General features: G+C 47.2%; 7 protein-coding genes across 7 annotated transcripts; 4 read left to right on the top strand and 3 right to left on the bottom strand.

Annotated features, from left to right (window-relative positions):
- Positions 1 to 1,311: 1,311 nt before the first annotated feature.
- On the top strand, positions 1,312 to 2,600 carry CTRU02_210794 (Upc2 protein; the record flags this gene model as incomplete). Its single annotated transcript, XM_036721964.2, has 2 exons — positions 1,312 to 1,328; positions 1,526 to 2,600. The coding sequence occupies 2 exons, from the start codon at positions 1,312 to 1,314 to the stop codon at positions 2,598 to 2,600; spliced, it is 1,092 nt and encodes a 363-aa protein (XP_036586336.2).
- A 318-nt stretch (positions 2,601 to 2,918) lies between these two features.
- CTRU02_210795 (uncharacterized protein) lies at positions 2,919 to 3,898 on the bottom strand (the record flags this gene model as incomplete). The annotated part of the gene is made up of 3 exons (XM_036721963.2): positions 2,919 to 3,358; positions 3,416 to 3,488; positions 3,551 to 3,898. The coding sequence occupies 3 exons, from the start codon at positions 3,896 to 3,898 to the stop codon at positions 2,919 to 2,921; spliced, it is 861 nt and encodes a 286-aa protein (XP_036586335.2).
- Positions 3,899 to 4,873: 975 nt separating this feature from the next.
- On the top strand, positions 4,874 to 5,486 carry CTRU02_210796 (uncharacterized protein; the record flags this gene model as incomplete). The annotated part of the gene is made up of 2 exons (XM_036721962.1): positions 4,874 to 4,909; positions 4,968 to 5,486. The coding sequence occupies 2 exons, from the start codon at positions 4,874 to 4,876 to the stop codon at positions 5,484 to 5,486; spliced, it is 555 nt and encodes a 184-aa protein (XP_036586334.1).
- Positions 5,487 to 7,364: 1,878 nt separating this feature from the next.
- Positions 7,365 to 7,818, top strand: CTRU02_210797 (uncharacterized protein; the record flags this gene model as incomplete). The annotated part of the gene is made up of 2 exons (XM_070205513.1): positions 7,365 to 7,593; positions 7,727 to 7,818. The coding sequence occupies 2 exons, from the start codon at positions 7,365 to 7,367 to the stop codon at positions 7,816 to 7,818; spliced, it is 321 nt and encodes a 106-aa protein (XP_070060756.1).
- Positions 7,819 to 8,955: 1,137 nt separating this feature from the next.
- Positions 8,956 to 10,495, bottom strand: CTRU02_210798 (cytochrome P450 ClCP1; the record flags this gene model as incomplete). The annotated part of the gene is made up of 4 exons (XM_036721960.1): positions 8,956 to 9,112; positions 9,173 to 9,339; positions 9,396 to 9,710; positions 9,770 to 10,495. 4 exons carry the CDS (start codon positions 10,493 to 10,495, stop codon positions 8,956 to 8,958), a joined length of 1,365 nt encoding a protein of 454 aa, XP_036586332.1.
- A 1,362-nt stretch (positions 10,496 to 11,857) lies between these two features.
- Positions 11,858 to 13,418, top strand: CTRU02_210799 (polyamine transporter 3; the record flags this gene model as incomplete). Its single annotated transcript, XM_070205514.1, has 4 exons — positions 11,858 to 11,922; positions 12,029 to 12,485; positions 12,537 to 13,121; positions 13,170 to 13,418. 4 exons carry the CDS (start codon positions 11,858 to 11,860, stop codon positions 13,416 to 13,418), a joined length of 1,356 nt encoding a protein of 451 aa, XP_070060757.1.
- A 409-nt stretch (positions 13,419 to 13,827) lies between these two features.
- Positions 13,828 to 15,232, bottom strand: CTRU02_210800 (CDC50 family protein; the record flags this gene model as incomplete). The annotated part of the gene is made up of 4 exons (XM_036721958.1): positions 13,828 to 14,087; positions 14,144 to 14,933; positions 14,983 to 15,079; positions 15,129 to 15,232. 4 exons carry the CDS (start codon positions 15,230 to 15,232, stop codon positions 13,828 to 13,830), a joined length of 1,251 nt encoding a protein of 416 aa, XP_036586330.1.
- Between the last annotated feature and the right edge of the window lie 1,142 nt (positions 15,233 to 16,374).

Here is a 16,374-nt window from a genome sequence, read left to right on the forward strand (position 1 = left end):
TGCCCTTGGATAAAGTCTATCCGAAGTTCTTCCACAACTGAGCCCTTCTTATGCTGCAATCTGGTCGTAAGGAAACAACCCTACCTATCCAGCACCCGGCAAGATTTTGAATTACCAACTTCTCCAAAACCTAGTGCATACGTATACTATGTGTCGTGATGACTTCTGAACTCCGGGCCCATTCTGCTGAGTCCACACCACATGGTCATGTGGTCGATCCGCTTTAGCGCAAGAGCTCTTAAGCGGCCCTTGCTTCGCTCGTTCACTCAGAGAATACGAGCCGTTATGTTACTAGTTAAAGCCGCCCATGTCAACCTCAACAGTATGGATATGTAAGGAGCTACGAGTATGGATTGAGAAGACGGAAAATATACAAGCCCCACGTAATACGCGTAAGTTGTGGAGCCGTAAACGACACTGCGACACGGAAACACGGCGAAAGTGGTGATCCCCGACGGCGAATCGGAAACAATGCAAAGAGTCCGCCCCGGAAGTTGTACGTTCCGGCTGTCGGCGTGGCCCGTTGAGCCCTTCGTCGCCAATTGGTGCGGACGTCCTCGACGACCGCAGAACCCTACATCACTGGTAATTTGGAGAACAAAATTGCCCAGAGAGAAAACAAACACACAAGGGCAACCCAGCTACATTCAGTGGGCTATTTATTAGCCGGTACCGTCAGTGGACGACATCGTCGCAGACCAACGACATGCTTAAAGAAACATTTGTTTCTAGCCATGCATTCCTATGCTTTTTCCTCTTTCTACGCCGGCCCCAGAAACCCACCAGCAGGCTTTTTTTACTGAAAGGCCGAAGAAGGAAGTCATCTCTTTGTCATTCTTGAATAAGAAAGATTAAAGCACGAAGGTGATGAATGAGCTTGCGTTGAGTTGCTGCCACTCGAGCATCAGGGCGGGCTTCGCACCGCCTCCCTCTGTTGGGCTTGTTCCGGCTCGATGGCTTTCCAGACTTACCCGGAATCAGCCTCCGTGGCAAATATGCTTACTACGTAGGCGGGCTGAGCATCTTCCACCATCCCCCTTATCGAGGCTAACCCCAATGCCCCTTAGCCTCAGCCCGCCACTCTCTATCCCTCTTGGCTTGCTTGCTCCAATTTTCTGGTGGGGGTTACTGAAACACTGCCCTCAGAGAATGAGCTGCGAGGCCACTCTCGCATGTTGCCTTGCTTCGTGTATCTCCCACACGACGACTCCCCGCACCCGATGATGCTTCCTGATGCAGACCTCTGAGTATTTCCGTAGAAATATCTGTGATCGCCAGCCATGAATCCACTCAACAAGAAACGTCGCTCGCATGCCAAATCGCGACAGGTTGGTTCTGCTTCAACTTCCCTCCCTGGCTGTGCTGTCTTGGTGCCCGTCATTAGAGCTTAGAGCTAACTCTTCGTTGGTTTGCCAAAGGGCTGCAAGGAATGCAAGCGCCGACATGTCAAGTGCGATGAGCAACGGCCCATCTGTCTTCAGTGCACAATGCTGAGGCGAGACTGTTCGTACTCTCGACTACCCAGATACACTGGGCCCCCGGCTCAAGCATCACCTTTACCCGACCAACCACTCAAGTCCCACGACGAGACGCGCCTTGGGACGCCATCAGTGATTTCCCAAGCCAGCCTGTCGCCAGCTTCGAGCTTAGAGCATACACCTAAGGTGGCCTACGATCTGGATCACCTTGCCTTGCTCCACCACGTTGAACACGATATGATAAAGCCTCCTCACACCCACTTCGTGGCCAACGAGGCGGATGCTGGCCCTCTGCTACAGTTGATTATGAAGTCTGCCCTTTCCGCCTCGTATTTCATGGACGAGCTGCTAGGGTTTGCCGCCCTACACCTCAGTGTGCTCACCGACGACGCCGCCGAGAAGATACGCTACCGCCACCAGGCAGTCTATCTCCAGACCCGTGCCTTGGCGTCGTTTAATACATTGGCCCCTGAAATCACGGACAAGAACTGTACGATTATCTTCTTGTTTTCTTCCTTCACTGCCATGCACATGCTACATGACACGGTTGCCACAGAGAGGGACTTGCTGGAGCTACTCGAAAGGTTTATACAGTTCGTGCACCTATATCGCGGCTTAGGTGCCATCACGGACCGCGGTTGGCATGTCATCCGGAAATCAGAGCTGCGAAGTATCTTTGACCTGATTGAGGCAGTCGACCGGGTGGAAATGACATCCGGAAGAGAATGCGAGAAGCTCGCGGGACTACTTTCAGAATCCAGTGACCAACTTGGCTCAGAACCTACCAAGGCATGTCTCGCAGCCCTCAATTCACTGCAGGGAGTTTTTAATCAATACAATACCCTGCCCGGACCGATGAATCGACATGTCGTTCTTGGTTGGCCCGTTCACTTATCCACCGAGTACTTGACCTTGCTCAACATGCGACAGCCTGAGGCTCTTGTGATCTTGGCATACTGGGCTGTTCTTTTGCATTATGGACGAAGTTTTTGGGTGTTTGGCGATGCCGGGCGGTTCCTGGTACAGGCTATCTCGAAATTTCTTGGAAAACACTGGGGTCCTTGGATGGAATGGCCAAAACAAGCCATTGAGAGCCACGCGCCGCCACCACCACGAAGCTGAGAAATTTGCAGGCATCAGCGTATTCTGAGTGCGATTCATCGGAGCTGGGCTCGAATCGCTGTAGATCCGCTACGACACCAAATAAGGACCGCTGCCGTCAGGTATAACTTCTCCACTGCCTTCCGTTTTTCTGCCATTAGTTGGGTGAGTTTGTCGGTAGGTAATTGTATTATTTGTAAGTTAAACATAGCTAGATCACCATGACGATATCCAAAGGTAGCTGGCCTATAACGAATGTAAAGAATTGACCATGTCAGTATGATACCCTTGAAACGCCCCGTCATCTAGCCTCAATCAAAGCTATCCTCTATCTTTCCGTTAGACACCTGTCATAACGGCTTCGAGCGTTTTCATCAGATTAGCAGACCTTTTGGCCAGCTGTCTTGTCTCCTGCCGCAGATGTTCTTCTCGTTCTGCTGTCTCAAAACCTATTCTCCAGCGATGCCAATCATCCAATGTCCAGGGTTCTTTGGATCCCAACAGGCTCTCTTGCTCCTCTAGAGGGGCTAAAATGTTGGACAGAATATTCTGCCCAGTGTACAATATCCACTGTGCCGCTGCAGACACATGACAATCTAGGGCGGCATATTCGGTAGACGGTGTGGACAGGAATGCATCTCGCATGACCCAGTCGCAATACGTAGATAACATGCCACCATTCAAAGCATGCATGTGGGCATAGAAAGCGACTGTGTTGACCCAGCGCTGACCGTCCTCGTAGCTCGAACTTTTCTCTGAATCCTCAGTTGAAAAAGCGGCTTTAGTGTAGTATTAGTGACATGCCAGGGCCAGTTCAAGGCTATGAGGCGACTTACGGTTGTAAAGGTCGCGAATTGTTTCTCTTAAGAGGTTTAATTCGGACGTAAACTTGATATCCCTAGAGTGATCCTAAACAGACCGTCCCTTTAGTAAACACATGATGGAACAAATTACAGGAGTGAGATACTGACCCAAAAGATGGTGAATGCAGTCTTAGGTGAATGCCGTAAGGCAAGAACAAGCCGCGCCAGCTTCATCTGCAAAATGTGGTAGTGAGGGATCTGTTCCGCCGTGATGATACACAGCTCCCAAAATGCCGTGAGCTCTTCTGACCATCCTCGTGGCTCTTTGGGCTCCGGAAGCAGGCTAATAATGGATTGGGCTGCGCTGGTCAGACTTAAGCTATCTTGATTTTGAAGATACTGGCGGAGGATATCCACTGCCTTCGCTTCGAACGTGCTGGTTGCGGGGGCACTGTCAGATACTTCCTCCGCTGGCGCATTATCAATTCCATCAAAGAAAAATGTCAAGGGTTCCATCATAGAATATTTGGGTGCTAGTGGTGTTGTTGTTAATTCGGTAAGAGGTGTTATGTTGGTGTGGAAGCGCGACAATAAATGGTTGGGAATTTGAAGGCATGCAGCATTGCCAACCCCTCTTCAAGTTCTTTCCCTGCTGGGGAACAGCCAGAGCGATTCGCCGGGAGTCCGCCTGGCGTGGCGCAGTCTTGACCCCTGTTCAGCCTGCATATTTGACCTTGTAGAAGAACCAACACCGGGACCTAAGCCAATCACCAAGCCTGAATATGGTTCGACTTACGCCAACAGCAGGGTAGGGTCCCAACACTAAGCGCCGCGATGGATGGACACAAGAAAAAGGGCCAGTTGGGGTGGTATTCCAAGGCTGGATAGAGCTAGGAGCCCGCTGGCCACAATTCAAACAAAGTAGACGTTTGGTAAAACAGGGCAGTCTGAGTTTGCCTAGACGCAGTGTTCTGCATAGCCTTCTGGCGCTTCCTTTTTTGACGAAAAGCGTGACTGACCGCGGGGTTTTCGAAATTGCCTAATCAGAGAATTCTTGGAAATATACCTAGATTACAAGAGCCTCCCTCGAATCGACCTGTCCGCCATCATGCAATGCTGTACCAACGCCAAATGTTTAGCTAGCCGCCACCTACACCTAACGTACGTCTATCTGTCGAAGTGTTCTAACCATGCATTGAGATTTGAAACTTGGGTAGCCGCCGGCCTCTAGCGGCCGGATTTATACTACGCCAAGACGAGCAGGCGCTTAAGAACCAACATGACTTATTCAAGGGTAGTGAATGAGTATCATTTGTTTTCGCATTGCAGTGTATACATGAATTAAACAAATATTTAGTCTTGAACATTCCTGATCGAAAGGCTTCTACATTGATATCAACTTCATTCTTGTTTCTTTTTGCTTCACGCTATCTGCTGGCCAGAATCTTTCATCTCAATAACTGTACTTGCATCGTTGCAACTATTATCAATATGCACCGTGGTTCTTCTGTCATAACTGACCAGCGAGTATGTCTGCAGTATTAAATTCATGCATTATTTAAAGATACTAATCTGGTAATCATAGTACTATGTCGTTAATCGCACGGAAAAGACCCAAGAGCAAACACACATAGCAGTTGAGGACTGTGATGATATGCTACGGAGTGCTCCAATCCCCGGAAACCATCTAAGATTTAACGGAAGACGTCCGCACTTGCATGGTGATAGGGAAAATCATTACGTGGAGGAGCGCATCGCATTGGACCCTAGGGTTGCCAGTGAGACTAGCCAATCCGCGGTGCTTCATGGTCGTGCGCTACCCAAATTGGCTGCCTATCCGGGCCGCCAATTCGACTATGCTGGCCAGAATCGACGCGGCAATGACTCCCAGGGTGATGCGGGATACAACCGCATCGTTACCGATTCTCACAAAAATCAAATTGGTCTGTCATATCATCCGCTGGGATCGAGAGATGCTATGGTCCGCGCAGATCAGCAGGGAGTCTTTGTGGCCGATTATAGGCGGGATTCCATCAAGCAGGAGCAGGTCGGGCAGAAATTTGGCGAAACCAGCACCCGCAGCTCTACCTGGCCTCAGCGGTGAAGTGGAGTCACTATTTGGAACAAGTAGTATAATGTCCACGTAGACGGAAATGAATATATCAAGGCACGTCACTGGGGAGTTCTCAAGATCGGTATAGTTGACCCGCAGGAAGAGTGTTCATAGCATTATCATACAATATTGTTGCCCTTCTATTCTCATCTAAGAGGATTTTGTGTGATGATTCCAAGATTTATCACCCATGATACTAACTATCGTACTAGCCTGTCGCGAGGCACGACATTCAAATGTTTTATGAACATCTCTTGCCCATGTCCAAACATCATTGTAAACGATAAAGTAGCTGGCAAAATGAAAGCGGCTTCTACTAACTACCTTAACCAGATCGTGTGTTTATAGATCTTGTAAAGCGCTCACAGAGAGACAGTATTAGACAAGTTCGTTTCCCGCAGAACCCATAGGTAACAGACATCGTCTTTATGATTATAGTGTCAGTGAAAAGCTCAAGCTTGAATCTATTGATCTTGTTTGTGGGCTTGCACGGCAACTTGTTCGCAATGGGCACGTGCGGTTTTGTACCGGGCAATCTAGGTGATATAGGAATTATGATCACGTTACTAACAGTGTAACACGCAGCTGAAAAAACACCCCCAAGCAAAGATTTCGTCTCAGCTGAGGAGCCTTTGTGCAACTGTAGTGCTTCGACTTTTAATTAGGGTGGTTTTAGAGAGTAAACGACGTGGGATGTTCTGCAATTGGGGCTATTTGAACTGAAAGGTTTTGATGAAAGAACGTAATCAAGCATATACAATTATAGTCCATGTAAAGACTTACAACATCCTCACACATCACCGCATGCTTCCATACGAGAGGGGCTCCGGTGGTCCCTCGTAACTCGTTTGAGAAGCCAACAGCGAGCGAACGCAAGCTCCGGATCATACCTTAAGTAGGTGTAAGACTTGGGCTAGCCTTATCCTTCAAGTCCTGTTTGAATAGATCTATAGGGGTATTAGAAAGGCCCAGCACTGTTTCGACGCGGTAGGGCACCAAGGGGGTTGGTGTACTGTTGTGGTGTCGCACGGCTCGGACCTACAGTCAGCTGTACAGACGCTATTAAGGCCTTCGAGAAGCACTGCAACAGCGTTATGTGAAACCTCCGGCGCATCAGACGCGTCTGAATCTCTTCAAGATATCGCGGCAGTCAGCCATCTGCCGAGAAGTGGGTTTTGGTGGTGAACGCAGCTGGGAAAGTGTAGAGATTAATAAAGTACCGTCATGTGGCGGCTCGACTAGTACCGGACACTTCCGTCACTAAGACGGAAACGTCCGATGCCTGACACGTTCCTGCTAACCCTTTGGCTTGGTCCTACTCTGCCCCCACTTTACCCCTGGCCAGGTAGATGGTGTCAGGCCAGAGCTTGACAGCCAGCGATATTGGACACATTGGTCTATTGTCTACATTGCGAGTGATGTGTCGTTGACACTGTCTAACCTTAAAAAAAAAGAACTTTAATAAGGTTTTAAAGCCATAATGTCTGTATTTCTTACATAGGTAGCATTTGGAAATCGAGCATGGGCTGAGCGTATGACTCGGATATGCAATATCTCATGATAGATAGTCTCAACCGGACTCTTCCGTTACTTGGATTCGGAAGCATCCAAATGAAGTGTTGATAAGTCACTACACAGATGTAGCCTATTAATAAGTTATAATTCAAGTAGATAACTTTCTAAACCTTAAAATTAATGAGTCTTCTTTCCTTTTCCTTCGTTTGTCTGTGTGTTGACTTGACTATTTGCATATAAATACCAGGCAGGTTTGCTATTAAGAAAAAAAAGATCTGAAACTAATCATACTCTACGGATCTTCACAACCTACCCTATTCTCCATATTTAAGCACCAGTCTTGAAGTTGGCAAGATGAAGACTACTATCCTCCTCACCACTGTCGCCTCCCTCATAAGCGCTACCTCAGCGGTCAGACTCGTTTGCTGGGGTCATAGGGGCTCTTCCAACGTTGGAAAAGGCGGTATTGAGTGGGCTCTCAGGAACCGCGCAACTGATCTGGGTATCCCTGGTGGAACGCAGTTCAAGTGGACCTGGGTAGACTGCCCCAATGAGCCTTTGGCTGTGCTCAATTTGGCATCCGGTAGGTCCTCCTCGTTTTTGTTCGTCATGTTTCAAAAATATGTCGACGCGAATGTGTTCGGTAGTCTTGGAAGTAATGATTTGCCCTGCGGCAGCGCTTTAACTCTAATGGACGTTGTCATGCTTCACAATGCTAACATTGAAGGTAGTTACTAAGCAGTCGAGTACCGTTAGATTGGCTAATGGCATTGTTGATTGCAGCACCCAAGTTCCTGCGACCTGCTAGTAATAGCAGTTCCAAGTCAATGTACTGCATTATGGGTGGATTGAAAGCCGCCAACGGGAGGAAGTTTCACTTGCATTTATTGGCTACTTTACTAAGATTTTGATCGTATTGTTTATCTTGCCGGTCTTTGAATTAGTAGATTAAAAGCTAGGATGTAGACTAATGAAAGGTCATTGATACGTTCTAGTCATGTCGTCAGACTATCACATAAGCCCGCTGTTTCTCAACGATGTGTTTTTTTCCTACGCGACGTAAGGAGCCAAGTTCTTCAGAGCATAAGCGTAATATAGGACGGCCGGGGGTTTTGCAATAGGATTCTTATCTCCCTCCGTATTCTGAGTCCGATTTGTAATTCGTATAGGCGAAGAAAATGGTGCTTGTCATTCAAGCCAAAAAAGCTATTTTCTTCTTACGTCCCAACTACGTCTTATAATCCCACTACTAGAGTTCTTAATTAGCTTGTTACTTAGAACGATTTACGGATAGTACCTATTCTTTGCAATGCAACTATCCTACAGACCCTATAAGGCCAGTTATAGCAATCACCAGCTAGAATGGCCACTGCGCCACTCATCCTTCCGAAAGTTGAGCGATTTCAGAAGCTGACAGTCAAGTTGTGGCCCTTGTCGCACGCAAAGGTAGTTAAACAGGACGGCCACCTGGTATCGGCCAACTCGCCGACGAACCACGCTCTACAGGGGTCTAACTGCAAATCTCTGAACCTATCACTATCAAAATAACGAATGTTATACATCACACAGTTTTAAGCCTTGCGATTTCACTGTTGATCGCAACCGCGAACCAGTTGCCTTGCTTTTCGGACCTATGCGCCACGTAGCTGAGAATACCCATTAGCACAGACTTCGTTTTAGCCGAGGAGCTCTATGTGCAACTATCAGGCTTCAATTTCCTCCGATTAGGGTGGTTTGAGACGGTAAATGGCATAGCCCTTTCTGCAATAGAAGCCATTGTGGGAGATCTGAGGTTCTAATACAAGGACATGAGTAATAACTACAATTCGTATTATATTCAATATTGACTCCACTCAGTTCTGCTTCGCCGTACCTGCGAGACGTCGTTGACATAGTGGCACTGGGCAGCCGAGAAAGCGTAGTGACTACGTCAAGACTTGGTATTCTACCTAATCACTGGTGTCAGGTGAACTTTTAACGGGGTCTTGTCCCACAAGATGTAATTCTTCTGCTTCGACCAGTCTTCGTACCCTGGTGCAAGCTTGACATCAAAGTTCCACAGCAAACGCGCCAGAATTAGGCGCATCTCCACGTATGCCAAACTGACAAGTTCATGTTAACGAGATGCCTTGCCGGTAATTATTGTGATTTACTGCACTTACTTGCGCCCCAGACAGTTTCGCGCACCAATATGAAATGGCTGAAACGCGTTTTTGTTGTCGGTAGCAAACTTTTCGTCGCCTAAAAACCGCTCCGGGTGATACTCGTCAGGGTCTTTAAAGTATTCTTCTTTATGGTGAATGGTCCATTGGTGAATTGCAACGATAGTCTGGGATGGAATTTGTCAGTGTCAACCTGCTAAAACGTTATGACTTCGTAACCCACCTTCTCTGGCACAAATTTCCCGTTGATAGTAGCTCCGCCCTTGGGCGTCACACGTGGTAAACCTAACGCTACTGGTGGGTACATGCGTAGTGCTTCATCCAAGCAAGCGAGCATGTAGGGCAACCTTCCAACGGAGATGATGTCGATATCCGTTTCCAGTTGGAAAGTTGATCGAACTTCTTGCGTCACTTTTTCTAGGCATTCTCTGTTTGCCAAGAGGAAATAAGTTACCCCCGCCAGTACCGTGGCTGTCGTCTCTGAGCCTGCGGTGATGAGAACACTGCTGTTTGACACAAGCTGTTCAAAAGAGATGCCCTGTTAGACATAGAGGTTAGATAAATTGACAAGTGATAGATAGAAGCGGCGAGACTCACAAGCTCATCTTTCTTTCTAAGTAACCCCTCGATCAAGTCTGGCCGTCCACCCTCCTTCTTTCCAACAGTAATACGTCGTTGCAATTTCTCTTTGGCCCTGGCGACGTTTGCCCCCTTGCTTTTCCTTCTAGCCTTTGTCAAGAGAAGAGAAAAAAGAACATGCTTTAAAAAAGGAAAGTAGTTTGCGGTTTGCATCACAACACCGAGTCTTACCACTTGGAAGATACTAGCGACCCATGGATGGTATTCCGAATTTTCTAGGCACCCAAATGGTTCACCAAACGCAAGGTCTCCGATTACATCAAACGTCGTAAAGTTATACCACGCCATTATATCAACAGCCTCTCCAGAAACGCAGTTCTCGTGGAGCCTCTGGATCATGAGGTCGATATACTTCATGATTAAAGGCTGCTGATCCCGTAAGGTACGCTCGCTGAACCCGTGAGAGAGGTGTCGTCTGAGCATTGTATGCTCATCGCCGTTGGAGCTGACGACGGTGGTGGGCTGAGCTGAGAGAGGGCGATAAAATCCTTGATGCTTTTCGAACTCCGCGGCCCCATGGACTCTGTGACCCATGATTTCTTTCCAGGCTGCGACGTTGCAGAAGGCTAGCTCGTTGGGGGCGACGCGGACCACGTCGCCGTATTTCTTGTGGAGGTCTCTAATGTGAAAAGGGAGCGTGCCTCGCAAGAGCTTGTAGCAGTAACCCCATCTTGTGGCTCTCATAAGGAGCGGGCCTGGGTAGGCCCGAAGAGGATGAAGGAAAAGATTATAGAATATGCAAATAGCAACATACAAAATGGACTATTATTCGTCAAAGTCAACGCCGTCTCCAGACTCGAACTCGGCAATGGAGAATGAGACTTACCAAGACCACGCACGTTGTAAATGCTGTCACAAAGTTTGTTTGAAGAGTCATCGTTAAAATAGGTGCCTCGGTCGAGGGGGAAAAATTACCAAGTCTAACGAGATCAGATGAAAACACAATTGCCATGTAGACATGCGATCGACTTATTATATTAGTTTCTGATTTCCGCTGAACTATAGAGTATTCGTGTTGCGTGTCGTCACAAGCGACGGCGTTGGACACTAATTACCCAATGTCGACAAATGCTGCGGAGGTAAAGAAAATACACTAGCTTCTGTCTTGTCTCTTCCTTGACCGACTCCTCCAATACGGATGAATGTGACATTGCTACAGTTCAGCGAGCGAATCGCTTTAGAATGCGATAACGCATCAACCATGCCACTGGCAAATTAATGTGGAGGACCATGGCAGGCCCCCTCAAGCTGTACCTTCATGCGGAGCCTACTTTGCCTCAGTGTCCGGAGGATTGTGCAGTCCGAACAGGGAGAACTGGGCTGTGAGTAAATATCCGGGTTCAGCACGAATATCTCTCCACCATTCTACAACCGATTATTGATTCTGAATTCAAGCTTCATCTTTCAAACTTGCTGTTGCTGTCATCGCGTTCTCGTTGTCGCTTTCGGTTGTGGAAACGAGAACGAGACAGTACGTAGGTAGTATGCACAGTAGGGGTAAGCGAACAATGGCCAACTACTGCGCCACTGGAGACTGCGATTGCGTCCAAGTCATGATCCAACGACGACATTGGCCCCCTTTTTTGAGCGACGGTACGAGAACGACGAAGTCTGTGAGTCCGGAGAAGAAACCGGACTTAGTGAACTCCACCGATGGCATGCATACAACAAGACAAATGGATATCAAACTCATAATTAGCGATCTAGTGAAGCCTCAAATAAACGAAATCAATAGTTTAAAGTGATAAATTTCGTCTAGTATATATCTTTAACTGTCAGTTCAAGTCTACGCGCAACAGTCTGACCTTGCCTTCCGGCCCGTTTCAAGTTTTTCATTTCGTCACTCAAGCCAAGGCACTACCGAAAATGACAACGGACCAGACTGGCTCCTCAAACCCCTTGCCCTCTTCAGAAAGACAGGACGACTCAGCGCAAGAAACGATTCGACCTGCGCTCTCATCCGCCATTCACGATGAAGTGGATGAGTCAGAGGAAAGTCGCAGTAATATCGTTGACTGGGATGGCCCAAATGATCCTCAAAATCCAATGAACTGGCCGGAGTCACGGAAATGGATGAACATCGCATTGATGTCACTCTTGACTATTATTTCGTGAGAATTAATATCTTCATATCCAGTGCTTTAGCTGACTTCCTCCAGACCCATGGTCTGTTGCAATTCTTTCGTTACCCCTTCACGCCTTCAACTAACAGCTTATGACCAAGGGTTCATCCATGTTTGCCCCAGGAGTACCAGTAATCTTGGTCGAAATGAACAACAACTCTTCACTGGTTGCGACCTTCTTGGTCTCGATATATTTCCTGGGATACGCTTTTGGACCTCTTATTGTCGCACCGTTGAGCGAGCTGTATGGTCGCGTTTATGTTTACCATGTCGGCAATGTGACCTTCACTCTTTTTAGCATCGGCGCGGCTTTGTCTAAAAATGTTAGTATGCTAATGGCATTTCGTTTTTTGATGGGTACTGTTGGTTCAGTTCCGACCACTATCGGCGTGGGAAGCATCGTTGATGTCATGCCGGCTGAAAAACGCGGACGAGCGCTGTCTTTTTGGACATTAGGGCCTCTTCTTGGCCCCTGTATCGGCCCCGTCGTAGGAGGCTATCTGATAGAAGCTGTGGGATGGCGTTGGGTCTATTGGTTGCTTGCAATAATGGTAAGACAGAAGAATTCTGCAACAGTTGGCCTAAATAACTTACCTACATAGGGCGGCACGTTAGGCATCTTGGCCTTTCTAGTCATGCGAGAGACCTATGCCCCCGTTCTTCTCGAGCGAAAAGCACAACGCTTGCGTAAAGCTACAGGCAATAACGAATTTCGCACAGCTGCAGGAAATGTCGATGGAAACAAGCGCATCAAACAAGCAATTAGTCGACCACTAAAATTTCTCCTCGCCACACCAATCGTTTCGATCATTGCCTTCTACGTCGGAATCAGTTATGGAATATTCTATCTCCTGATTGCAACTTTTTCCTTTGTTTATAACACGCAGTATAACTTTAGCCAGAGTGCCGCTGGGTTATCGTTCCTCCCCGCAGGGCTAGGCATGATGGTGGGATCCTTAGCATTCGGACCTCTTCAAGACTACCTTGTCCTCAGAGCAAAAGCCAGAGTGGGACCTGAAGAGAAATACAGATCAGAGGAGAGACTCACGCCTTGGTTGACAGTACCACTAGGCCTGGCGCTACCTTTTGGGCTTCTCTTATACGGATGGACAACGTTTTACCAAGTACATTGGATCGTGCCTATGGCTGGTGTCGCCATATTTTCTTGTGCACTTATAGGAATTACGGTAATGGAAAACCAGACTCTGAATGAAATAGGCAGCTAACAATTGCAGATGACTCTACAAAGCTACCAAATGGACGCGTACACAAAGCACATTGCCTCAGGGTCGGCAGCAGTCGCCTTGTTTCGCTCTCTCATCGGGTCGCTAATGCCTTTAGGAGGATTGAAAATGTATGATGCATTAGGTCTCGGATGGGGAAATACTCTTCTGGCGTTCATTTCTTTGTTTTTAGTTCTTGTGCCCACCGTTCTATACCTCTGGGGACAACGACTGCGACGAAGGTTCGATCCTGCCATTTGAATACCTAGGCTTGTAGACAAGGCATGAAGAAGACGATAGTTTTCTTTTGATCTGCGTGACCATGAGACATGCGTGAGCTACGAATGCTGAGTAATGTTCTTCGGCAACTTGGAAGTTGATAAAGCATATCGAGTGACTACATAAAGTACCTGCTGAGGCATTTCGTAGTGACAAAGAAAGATAGGCCCAACGATTGTGACCTAGTCTTCCCACATGACGCCGAACAAGCAACTCTAATTACTGCACTCTAGCAGCAAAGCAGTTTGGTTTTCGTCACTTTTACGATCATCATCATCTTCACAATAACAGCAAATTCTCAAGACAGCTTAAAATAAAGTTGGAAGGCTAGTTTACATATAATAGAGCTTGGCGCGTTGTGCCCCCGGTCCAGTAGCCCAAAATCATACACTCAGTAGCTACCTGCCCTTGATAATGGTTCACTCCTTCCGTCAGCCTTCGATAGTAAAGAGATGCTTCGATGCAAATAATCGTGTTCCGTCAGTCGTCGTGGCCGGTATCTCAATGTAAGCGCAGATACAAAGGTCAAAAATAGACTGAGGCATCCCATTGCAATGTAAACTCTTCCTATGACATTATTTCTTCCTCCTACGGCGGAGGTCGTCGAGATGATGATAGACTTGGTGCCACGATTCTTATGAATAGGGAAGTCTGCGTTATGTTAGCAATAGATCAGTCAAGCAAACAATCTAGCATAGTAAACATACGCGAAATGACTTCAAGCCGGTACAGCCCCCGCTCCATGACATCTTTATCATTCCTCAAGGCCATCTTAGAGAAAGAAGGACCTGAAGAAGTTCGCATCCAAACCATGAAAGATTCGTCCTCTGCAGGGTTGAACATGTTCTGCGCATGGTATCCATTGGGGTATCTTTCCGTCCAGCCAGGTGGCGGCACAATAATGCTGTCGTTTCCAGCAGATGAGGGGATCTGATACTTGGTCGGACGGAATAACGTTTTGTCAACCTTTTCGGCGATACCAACGTTGGACATATTGTATGATTTTGTCTCATTTGAGCCACTGGTCGAGGAAAGACGTAGCGGCTTGGAAAATGTATCGTTGAAGTAACTATTGGCGATCAACCCGCAAGGGTAAATGATCTTTTTACCTTCACCGCTAGGAAGTTGATGTGACGCTAGGGGCGCACAATCAGAACCTTCGAGAGTGTTCCGACCGACAGCTTCGCCTTTAAGCTGGTTTGTATGACGCGAGAAAATGTATTGACGATGATTTTGGTGGAAATTCGTCAGTCGATAATAATATAACACAGGCGGCTGCAGGTCCTCGGGGAGGAAGAACTCTATAGTGCACATTGTGTAATTTTTCATCACACCATCGTACGTGATAGACTGATTCGATCGTTTCCATCGCTCGACAACTTGGCCAGCTGATGATGCCTTGAAACTTTTGTCGATATTCTCAGGCGGCATAACCTCAAGCTCGTTGTATGATTCGATCTCGTGACATGCCGTGTAGTTTAACCGTATTTCTCGAATCAACAGGTCTGTTAATCTAATGGCACCAAGAGTTCATCGGCAGACTTACTTTATCACTCTCAACCAGCCATACAATTCCTATGGCCAAGAATACAGTGGCCATACATAGGAAGACTTTGATCGAGTTGGTGGGTGTTAGAATAGGCCTGTTTGATGTGAGGATCAATCGGGTCAAGCTTGGGTTTTCAAACATACTCCCATGATTTCATTCGTTGTTGATTCAAAGACGTCACTTTTGGCATTCGTGACTTCTCCTCTGTTAAGGACTGAGAAGATCTTTTCAACCGCGTCCAATGCATCTTGTTGTGTTTGGTTTGATGTAGTCTTCGGTGGTGCGCAGCTGCCGTAGGAGTATGTAATTACAACAAAGCTGATAAAAGACGACAAAAAGGTAATATGTTGGTATTTACCTCAAAGGCTGGGATCTAATGTGATTTGTTATTCCATCCGTCGGTAGGTAGCTTAAGGCGCGACTACCAGAGATCTGAAAGGGTCCCACCGTTTCTCCTTACCTATTTTTAACATATGGAAGACGTTTTCGTTCTCGCAGGCTGACGTATTCTCTAGAGCATCAGAGGCAGAAACGATTCAGACCCAGGAGAAGAGCACACACGAAACTTACATGAGCGAAATCAAGAACAATGTTCTGCCATATGTTGTAAAACATGTTCTGCTGCGACGAGTCAGCTGAATAATGATAAAGTTTAGCGTGCGCATCTGGGCATATGTAGCACACGTGTTGACGTAACGACCGGCGATCTCATCTACCTGTTTCGAGGTCAAAATTGTCGCAAGATTATGGCGGCTGCAACCCAGGCCGACGTAGATGTGTGGCTATGTCACGGCGGCATCTCCGCAGACCGCGTGAAGCCTCAGTGCTGCCTAAGACCTCCAAACAACAAGGTAGAAATGCAGCCTTAATTCCCCATATAACCTTAATCTTAGCATTTCATGTCACTGCCACTTTCATCTAACCTGGGTCTCTTGTATATGTGGACTAGTCCTCACTAAGCCTGGCTACTGCGCCGTGTACCATTGCAAGAACAGTTTAAAAACTTTATTCGACTAATTATAGCGCCTGTCAGTCTGTGTCGATGTAACACTACTTGATCGTCAAACAGTAACCAGAATTTCTCTGAATGATCCAATTCTTTTTGTGCTGGGTTTGCGTAAAGCAAGGATTATATGGTGTGTCTTGGCGTCTCGTTCTCGTTTTCTCATTCTCGTTCTCTCTTTCGACATTTTTGGTGCCACAGCGAGGTCTGTGCTTCGGTTCCCAGCCAGATCCATGTCGACTATTGAGTGATGAGTATCGTAGTTCTTGGCATCTGTTGGCTTGAACTCGTGCTTGGAATGGTTTCTCTAAACTTAAAGATTGGCAATCACATCTAGATATAATGAACCAAGGGCGCTTGATAGTTTGATCTTGAAAGCAGCATAC

This window comes from Colletotrichum truncatum, assembly GCF_014235925.2.
Source record: "Colletotrichum truncatum strain CMES1059 chromosome Unknown Contig_0007, whole genome shotgun sequence".
In the NCBI taxonomy this organism is placed as follows: domain Eukaryota; kingdom Fungi; phylum Ascomycota; class Sordariomycetes; order Glomerellales; family Glomerellaceae; genus Colletotrichum; species Colletotrichum truncatum.